Consider the following 9977-nt stretch of genomic DNA (forward strand, 5'->3'; position numbering starts at 1 on the left):
AAGTCCCCTCAGTCGTCGTCGTTCCTCGAACCGATCGATGGTACCGCTCGTACCAGTACCAGGTTCGACTCTCTTTCTCTCTCTCTCACTCATTCATTCTACACTTAACGACTCGGTTTCGTTTATAGTAGAAAAAAACCTCGTTTTATCCGTGACGTGTGGTTGGTGTACAATCCAAGTTTTAGTTTCTAACAATAAGACGACTTTCGGGTTTACTGATCACACAGGTAAATAGCGTAAAATCTTAGCACAATTTATAGTGCCGGAAACAATTATTATTGCAATATATATAGCGAAAGCGGTGTGTGTATCTGTGTCACTTTATTTGGTGTCTTTTTTTTATGTCTCTGTAATTCTATGGTATATACACATAGAGGAATGTCGATGGTATTTTCAACCTTTTTAGCTATACAACAATCGGTTGTCATGGGTCATGGGCATGTAAGTTTAATCGGATCGTGCGTTTGTATGTAAAAAATTCTTTGTACAATAAATGGGTTGAGCAAGGCTAAATGGATTGGTTTCGATATTCTTGAACACTATCACTGAATATACAGGGTATCTCAGTAGATAATCTCCTGGATTTAAATAATTAACTAGAGTCCATCATACTTCAATTTTCACCTAACAAGGAAAATTTCTATAGTTGTCCTTGTTGCCCAATCCACAAAAAAAATATGTTTTATTGCTATTTCTTTTCCCTATATAGTAAATCCATATTGATGTTTAAGTTTTTGCTTCAAATAATTTCTTGAGTTAAGATCTGGAAGATCTTCGAAAAATCTTCAATTGCCTGGAAGAAATACACCATGATTTCAATAAAGTGAAGAATTTTTTTATAATCTTTTAATGGAAGGATTAAGCTCTATGACTTAATATCGGTCTTGAGGTAATTAGTATTAGAAAATATGTCTCAACTGTATGAAAAAGAAAGACACATTTGTCTGGAAGAGATAAATCTCTCGATCTGGAAAGTGAAATAAACGTAAATCATATCATAGCAAGACAACAAAATGTTAAACTAAATTGTCTCAATTAAGGAAAATTATCTGGATAAACGACTGTGCACGACTGCGATAATAATTAGGAAGAATCTTAGATAAGTTCGACTATATATGGAAAAATAGGAATTTTTTTCAATTGCCTTTATAAGCAGATATACACCATCACTTCAACCTGGATTTTTTTAAATTGAAACAGCAAGAAAAGGTTAATGAAATTAATTTTATTGATAAACAGTTCATTTCTTCCAGGCAATTGAAGTTTCTTAGCTGGAAAATTTTCTAAATAAGAAATGATCGTGGGTATCAAGAATGTGGGAGATATCGACAATGACTTTTATATTCTGGAAAAATTTAAAAACAACCCGAACATACCACCACAAACTACTGCATTTTTAGCCTTTTAATAATCTACTGAATGATTTCAATTTTACCCCTTTCCTCTATCAATATGGAAAAGTAAAAGTTCGAGTCAGTTTCCTGAATAAATTTTCAAATTACCTTTACAACTGCCTGAGGAAAATAGGTATTTTAATTTCCTGGGAAAACCAAACCTTTATCCTAGCAATCTGGAATTCCCTGATAAAAAAATTATAAATTCTTAATTTTTACTGCAAAAAAATATAATTTTAAATGCCAAGTACTCCCGGATTCTGGAAGAAATAACAAACGATAGCAAATGATCTCAACTTCCTGGAAGAAAAATCAATTTTCTAGAAGAACCATAAACCTTGACTCAAAAGGATTTCAGTGTCCTGGAAAAAATAGTAAATTTTCAAATTAGGTTAAATGCCTGGAAACATATTATTTTAAAATTATTTTTATATCTGGAAAAGTCAAAACCCGACTTCAATTTTATGGAGTAGAAAAATCTAGTAGTTTTTTAAATTTTAATGACCTGGAACAGTTATTACATTTCTAAATTATTGCCTGGAAAATGTTAATTCAAAGGCCTGGACGAAATAAACATGTATTCCAACAATCTGGAAGAAAAGATTCATATCATTTAAACCCTTGACAAACCTGAAAAAGTAAAAGTAAAAAAAAAAAAAATTGGATAAAGCAAAATCAATGTTAATAATTTATTAAATTACTGCTTGGAAAAATTAGTTTAATAAAACAACTAAAAATGTATTCACTAATTAGGAAGAAATGATTAACGATTGCATTCATGTCCTTAACCTCAAAAATCTGGAAAAGGATAAAACGACTTAAGAAAATATTGAATAAAAAGTTCATTTCTTCCAGGAAATTGAAGTTTCTTAGCGGAAAGGTTTTCTGGATAAGAAATAACTGTGTTTTCAAGAATCTGGAAGAAATTGACGAGTACTTCAATTATGTGAAAGCATTTAAAAACAGCTTCATTAGGTGGTTTAAACGAAATTACTGGGTTAAAAACGCACTTACAATTTAGACTAAATAACCGCAGAAAGACTTTTTTTAAATTCTTAATTGCTTGGATGAAATAAACAAAAAATGTAAATCATTCAAAGGCGACAATCTTACGGAAAAAAATTAAATATAACTGCAAATTCATTGAACTGAAAAAAATTAAATTGAAAATGCTTGAAAGAACTTAACTAAGGAGAGTAAAATAAGGAACTAAAGGAGATTATTTAATCGTCTAGGGAAATGACTATTTTACTCAAAACCACAGCATTTTTTTCATTTTAATAATTAATTTGATTATTTCAGTTTCATCCTTTTGTTGTATGAATCTGGAAAAGTAAAAAACCACGTCAGTTTTCTGGAAAGATTTTAGTAAATTTGCACACTACTTTGGCTGTCTAAAATTCAAATGCCTGGAAGAACTAAACCTTTACCCTAGTAATCTGGAAAAGTCAATAACTAGAATGAACCACTCCACCTTTACAGTTTTAATGGTTCATTGAAGATTACAGACTTCACGCCTTTCTTCCATCAATCTGAATAAAAGCAAAAAATTCTTAGTACATTTTCAAATCACTTCAATTGCCTGGAAAAGGGGATTTTTAATTTCCTGGAAAAACTTCGAAAAGATTTCGACGATCGGTCTCAACTTCCTGGAAAAAAAATCAATTTCCTAAAAGGACGTAAACTCCAAAGATCTGAAACAGTTACAAGTTCATTTAAGAGTTTTGGAAAAAAATTAAAAACGACCGTAGATACCTGGTAAAGTTGTGGTAAAGTTTCAAATTAGTTTAATTGTCTGACAATCTAGAAAAATTATAAAAGATTGTAAAACATCTCAAATACCTAGAAAAAAAATTCAATTGCCTAGAACAACTGAACCTTTACCTCAGAATCCTGGATTTTTCTAAGAGAAAAATAAACACTCAAATTGACTGAGAATGACTCTGAGAATTCCAAATCCAGTTTTATCTTGTTTAGAAACTTATGATTTAATCCAAGTCCTAAGTGAGCCTACAAAAATTGCAGGAACATCTTGTACTCTGATCGATCCGATTTTTCTTTCAAAAAGTTTTAAGATTAATCTCGTTGGGACGATGAATGCTGACAATATCTCAGACCATAAGTTGTGTTATCGCGATATTTCGTCACCTAAGATAAAAACTCCTTCAAAAATTATTAGATACTGCTGTTTCAGAAACTTCAATTTAGAGCAGTTTAAACATGACCTACTTTCTTTGGACTGGTTTTCAATTATACAAAAATAATTATAAAAATATCAAATATTAAAATGCTTATACGAGACAGGGATAAAGCACTACAAACATATAAGTTGTCGAAAAACAACGCAGACTGGCAAGCATATAAGCAATTACGCAACTTGATGGTTTCGGCCATTAGGAGGGAAAAACAACAATATCTAAATTTTATATCGGCACAAAACAACCCACGAAGAACTTGGAATGCATTAAGTAACCTCAATATTCATGTCAATAATAAAAATAGCCAAGACTTACCGAAAAATTTATCGGATCCTAACCGTATTAATAACTATTTTGCCCAGATTTTTCAAAACTCAAGTAATGACTGTCAAAGTGAAATAAATTTTTATAGTTCCAATAAATTTAAGAATGATTTACTTAATTTTTCTTTTACGATGTGTACAAAACAAGAAGTCCATGAAATACTATTTAATTTAAAAAAAAATTCTGTCGGCTCTGACTACATTTCTTTGCGTATTCTTAAATATTGTATCCCTCACATTGAAATCTGTATAGTGCATATTATTAATTGCTGTTTTGAAAAGAAATATTTTCCTCCTATTTGGAAAAATGCAAAGGGCATACCTTTACCTAAATCTAACGATCCAAAAAACTTTTCCGACTTACGTATAATAAGTATTTTACCTGCCTTATCAAAAATATTTAAAAAGATTTTATACCAGCAAATCCTAAAATTCTGCAATGACAACGAAATTATGCCAGTTAGCCAATGTGGGTTCCGACAAGATTTCAGCACCTCAACTGCTTTGGCAAAAGTAACTAATGATATCTTCGAGGCTTATGATAAGGGATTTGCAACTCTGCTTATTTTGTTAGACTATTGGAAGGCATTTGATGCAATAAATCATCAGCTACTTATTGCTAAACTTAAATATTATGGTTTCGAATCGTCAGCATTACAATTAGTAGAGTCTTATCTATCGGAAAGAACCCAGAGCATATTTTATAAAGGCAACTTTTCCGATAGGATTGATATTTTAACTGGAGTCCCACAAGGATCTATTTTGGGCCCACTGTTATTTATAATTTATACGTCTGACTTGCTCGCTTCCTTAAAACATTGTAAAAAGGTTACCTATGCTGATGACACACAACTGTACATTTCATTCAAACCTGATGAATATAGAATTGTTAATGATTTAGTAAATCAAGAATTAGACATTATTCAGCATTTGTCAACTGAGCATAATCTAACATTAAACTCTTCTAAATCTAACGTAATGTTTTTTGCAAATAAAAAAAATCTGTATTTCTAATGAATAATATTAATATTTCTATTAATCAAGTGCCACTTTACTTTGTTGAGGTGACTCGTAACTTGGGCTTGATAATGGACTCTCAGCTAAGATTTGAACATCACGTTGCAAACATGAGAAAAAAAGCATTTTACAACTTAAAACTGCTTTACGCAAATCGTAAATATCTCAATAAAAATCTTGCAAAAATGCTATCTGAATCACTAGTACTATCAAGATTCAACTATTGTGATTTTATTTACTTTCCATGTCTTACATATCTTGAAAAAAATTAGATACAAGTCATGCAAAATGCCTTTTGCAGACTGATATTTGGCTTGAGTAAACGTGATCATATATCACATAAGGTTAACCAGCTTAAATGGCTCAGAATGAAAAATCGTTGGAGACTTCATTTGGGTAGTTTTTTACATAAGACCATGAATTTATCAATAAATAGTACTCAGTTAGATTGTCTTTTTCTTACTAGGTCTGCAGTTCACAATATTAACATTAGGCGCAAACATAAATACACAATTCCCAAATTCCGTACTTCCGTTTTTAGAAAATCGTTTCTGTACAATTACTTTGCTTTAAATTTAAATTATCTGAATATTATTTGTTTCATGAAAAAATCTGGACTTCAGGATCTACTTTAACTGACTGAAAGTATATTGCACAGATTTTATATAAAGCCAGAAAACCTTGAAAACTTTCTATTGTCCGAACACCTTCTTAGCAAAAAATCCAAAAGATCATCTACATCCATCGGTAAATTCACATCATCACCTTGAACGAAAACTAAGATAATCTCCACTCCGCTTGGAAGATTTTCTATATATATTAAATTGTTGTTGCTGCGATTATATCACATTAATGCTCAAGGCAATAATAGAGACGCGCCATTGCGGTTATATTTGAAATGCAGTAGTTGCCGGGAGTAAACCGGTATATGATCACGAATTGTTTTAGAAAAAAAATTAATTGAATAGCAGAAAAATTATATAATGGAAAGTCTTGTCACGAACAATTCCAATCCTTATTGTGAAGAAAGTAAAATCGCGACTTATAATACACGCGACGATTTTGGTTTTGCTTCGCGGTTATTTATTGGAGCATGTAAATTCGATTTTTGATTCCCTCTATATAAAGTTTAATCGATCGAAGTAATTGGCCAAACACTTTCTCTAGTCGAACGTATCATCCATATTAATTTTTATTAAACTAGAAACCAATATTTTCATAATTAAATCGCCATTTATTTAACGGATAAATCACACGTAGGTACTCATTATGTAGAAACTGAAAGTTGCTGTCGTGCTACCAAAATTGCTTGATAAATAAATGGGAATTTATAGCGTGCATGCACCGGATGAGACAATTTAAATCTCGTTTATATATAAAGTTTATTATAGTAAAGCCTTATGTACTTACTGGCATACTAGAAAATATATATACTTTTAGTAAGGCGTCTCAAAAACTAATTCATTGGCTGCTAAAATTATCTTAAGAAGCATTTTCAATATTTTTGGACACTGCCTATAAGGATCACAATGAAACAGAACCGATTTCTATTATTTTGACTTAATGTAACAAGTATATAACAGTAAAAAAATGTACCACCTTGCGTGATGAACTGTGGGAATACCATCACGATTTGAATAAAATATTCTCCTTATGAATGCGACAAGAACACACCGATGAGAACTCTGAAGGCTTTTGTGTGCATTTAATTTCGTTTTCTTAAAAAAACTATTATAGATGTTCCTGGGATATAGATATCCTTTGACTTCTGGGATAATATTCTGGCAAAAGTCTGTGATAATAACCGAATAGATACAATCATAATATAACACCAGTAACTGTTTCACATATCTATGAACTTTCAAGCAGAAAATTAGCAATAGAATTGACGAAGTCCTGGCATGTTTAGTTAAGGCAATAATTCCAGAGATTTGTAACATATTGTGTTATCTAATAAATAATGTACAAAAGACATTGTCAAATAAATGCAATTTATTGACCCCACACCAGTATAGCTAGCCTTTAAATAAATACAGTCAAACAGCGGTTTTTCAATTTACAAAAACAATTTTAAAACAGATAGAAAAGACGAATTTGGGACTATGCTTCTGATAGGATCTGTCAAAGGCTTATGACAGCATTGATGATGAGTTACGAGAAAGCTTGAACTGTATGGTGTAAGAGGAAATGCTTTGAAGCTGTTATGTGGCTAAATAAGAAACAAAGTGTAAAAATAGAGAGGAATGGATGGATGCACATACTATATGTCTAAGATATTACATAATAAGTATAGCACAGGCTAGTATATTGGGTGCTATTTTTTATAAGTTTTGTCAATGATTTGTCCTCCATAGCAGATGGTCAAACAGAAAATATTACATGTGATGCAGATGATACGCATTTAACAGTAGGACAATAAAAATAATTACAGACAAAGAATTTTTGAATTTGAATATTTGGTCTTAGTGGAATATATAGAAAAATATGTTGAAAATTGAGCCTATACTATTGTGAAATTAATAAGAAAAATAGTAAAGGTTTTTCCTTAATTAAATTTTAACTGTTTTAAAGGTCAATTTTTTACACCATCATTGGTCCTTTTACTAAGCAATGTAGATATGTCATGCGTCTTGCCTACCCGCTGTTTTCCCAACGAGGAGCTTTGGACTAAGAAAGACAAAAAATAAAGACTTCACAATATGTAAATTTGAGTCAATTCAAGGATCTCCAATGGTTTCTAAAAATATTCTTTAAAATTACCATATTATTCTTAATGAGAAAAAAAAAAACAGGTTTTGACAATAAACTACGTTAGCACATTGGAATTTCAATTAGAAACAATGCATAATTAGTACAGGATATACCGTAATTCAAAAACGAAATTGATTAAAAGTTTTGCCATAATTTTTTTTTAATTTCTTCCATAGGCAGTTGAGGTATTTTAATTTAATACCATTATTTTTTAATGCGAAAATTTGTTTTAATGAAAAGCTGTAATGGTTTACTACAATATCTAAAGATGCGAGGTAAAAATTGCTGTGTTTATTTTATTAAGTTTTTATTGTAAAAATTCCTTTTCATGGAAATCTGGAAACGTTTTTGGCACTTTCAAAGATAAGGGATAATTCTTGACAGTTGCATAGGCATAACTTTTATAACATTTAATAAACATTTTTGTCCAGTATGTCAACATTATTAAAATGGGCCCAAACCACACAAGGCAAACTGACGAACAGTAAAAACAACAATAACGAGAGGAAATGGATCCATCCACCCGAGAATTTACAAAAGGGCCATATCGTTTATTTGGTGAAGTTTTTAGGCAACACTCTGGTGGATGAACCCAAAGGTAATAATTAACCCATAATTAAATCAATATTTAAGAAAAACATTATGCACAATAGGAATAGAAGTAGTGAAGGAAGCAATCCGGAAACTAAAGTTCACTCAGCAACTCAGAAAGAGCGAAAACGGCGGAAAAACCAAGAAAATCGAACTGACCGTAAGTGTGGACGGTGTGGCCATACAAGAACCACGAACCCACAATATTCTCCATCAATTTCCATTGCACCAGATATCGTACTGTGCGGACGATAAAGGAGAAAAAAGGTTCTTTTCCTTTATAGCCAAACATCAAAATACCGGTAAGTAACCCCACATGAGCAAATACTCCCATTCCATTAACATATAATTATTTTTATTCCAGATGAAGAACCTGAAGAGAAACACTCATGTTTCGTGTTCATATCCGATAAACTGGCAGAGGAAATCACCTTAACGATTGGGCAAGCCTTCGAGCTGGCTTACAAACGTTTCCTGGAAACGTCCGGAAAAGAGTTGGAAAGTCAACAGAAAGCCATATTAATCCAGCAGAAAATGAAAAAACTGGAAAAGGAACTGGGGGTGTATAAGCAGAGGCTATTGGATTTGAGCGGGATGCCTGGGATACGATTAGAAGTGGAGGAGTATCTGAGGAAAAAGAACTTGAGGACGATAGTAGATCTGGAGGTGGGGCAGATGAATGGTTCCGGTTTACCTCCTCAGAATAATGGGATAAGGGAAGTTGAGGTGGCTGATATTATTGATTTTAATGGATCAGGTATGTGTAAACATGGCAGAAAAGAAAATTACCACTAGTTATTTGTTGGAAATTTTTCTCATATGCATTTCAAGGTTTTTCAACATTTATTTAAAGGATAGTTCCTTTTTTCCAGCACCCCCTATTCCTCCTAGAGCATTAGACAATACTCCAATTGTTGGCACTAAACTGGAAGGTTTATTAATGAACGAACTGGATCATGACGACGATTTCGATCCTAGGTCCTTTGAAAACAATAATAATGTCAAACAAAACACCAATTTACCTTTAAGTAAGTAATTGATCATATTTTAATTGAACAGGATTATGAATTATATTAATTTTTAGTTGCTCCTCCGCCAAAACCAGCCAAAAGAACAAACCTCTCGTTGAACATGGGAGGAACCACGACTGGATCAGATATGCTACAATTAACTCCATCTACACCCAGTGTTCCCACCCCGAATAGGTAATAAGAATCTACATATTCTACCATTCAAGACGTTTCTTAACCAACCCCATATTTGTATTTGTTTTCTAGCATTTCAAGTTCAAAAATCGACCCATTCGAAATGGGCGATTTTGGATCGAGCTCGTCCACGTTCCGGGATATGGAAAACGCCATCGGGATGCTCGATAAGAAAATAATGGAAATGAAGGTAAAAAGTGACTGATTTGCACCGGCGGATGTGCTAAAAAGAGCATTTTTTTAGGCGGGGTTTTCCAGAGGCATCAGTTTTGGAAACGACGACTTTTTCCTGGAAAGTTTGGACCCTTTAAAGAATTAAGAAATGGCCAACAAGAAAAAATTTGCAAAAAATGGTTAATTTTTCTTCAAAGTTAGAAGTGATAATACTTATACGTAGATTTTTTTTAAAATTGTTATTAATAAAATTATATTTATTTTTATGATGTAAAAATATATGCAATACGTTTCTATATGGGTGTTCTTATTTGGATAGTAGCC

General features: G+C 32.0%; 1 protein-coding gene across 1 annotated transcript; it reads left to right on the forward strand.

Moving 5' to 3' along the window:
* Nucleotides 1-9949, forward strand: LOC126736658 (PTB domain-containing adapter protein ced-6). Its single transcript, XM_050441127.1, has 8 exons — nucleotides 1-227; nucleotides 8115-8281; nucleotides 8337-8576; nucleotides 8639-9031; nucleotides 9147-9302; nucleotides 9359-9479; nucleotides 9552-9669; nucleotides 9724-9949. The coding sequence occupies exons 2-8, from the start codon at nucleotides 8116-8118 to the stop codon at nucleotides 9796-9798; spliced, it is 1269 nt and encodes a 422-aa protein (XP_050297084.1). The 5' UTR covers nucleotides 1-227; nucleotide 8115; the 3' UTR covers nucleotides 9799-9949.
* Nucleotides 9950-9977: the final 28 nt, after the last annotated feature.

This window comes from Anthonomus grandis, chromosome 5 (assembly GCF_022605725.1).
Source record: "Anthonomus grandis grandis chromosome 5, icAntGran1.3, whole genome shotgun sequence".
NCBI lineage: Eukaryota > Metazoa > Arthropoda > Insecta > Coleoptera > Curculionidae > Anthonomus > Anthonomus grandis.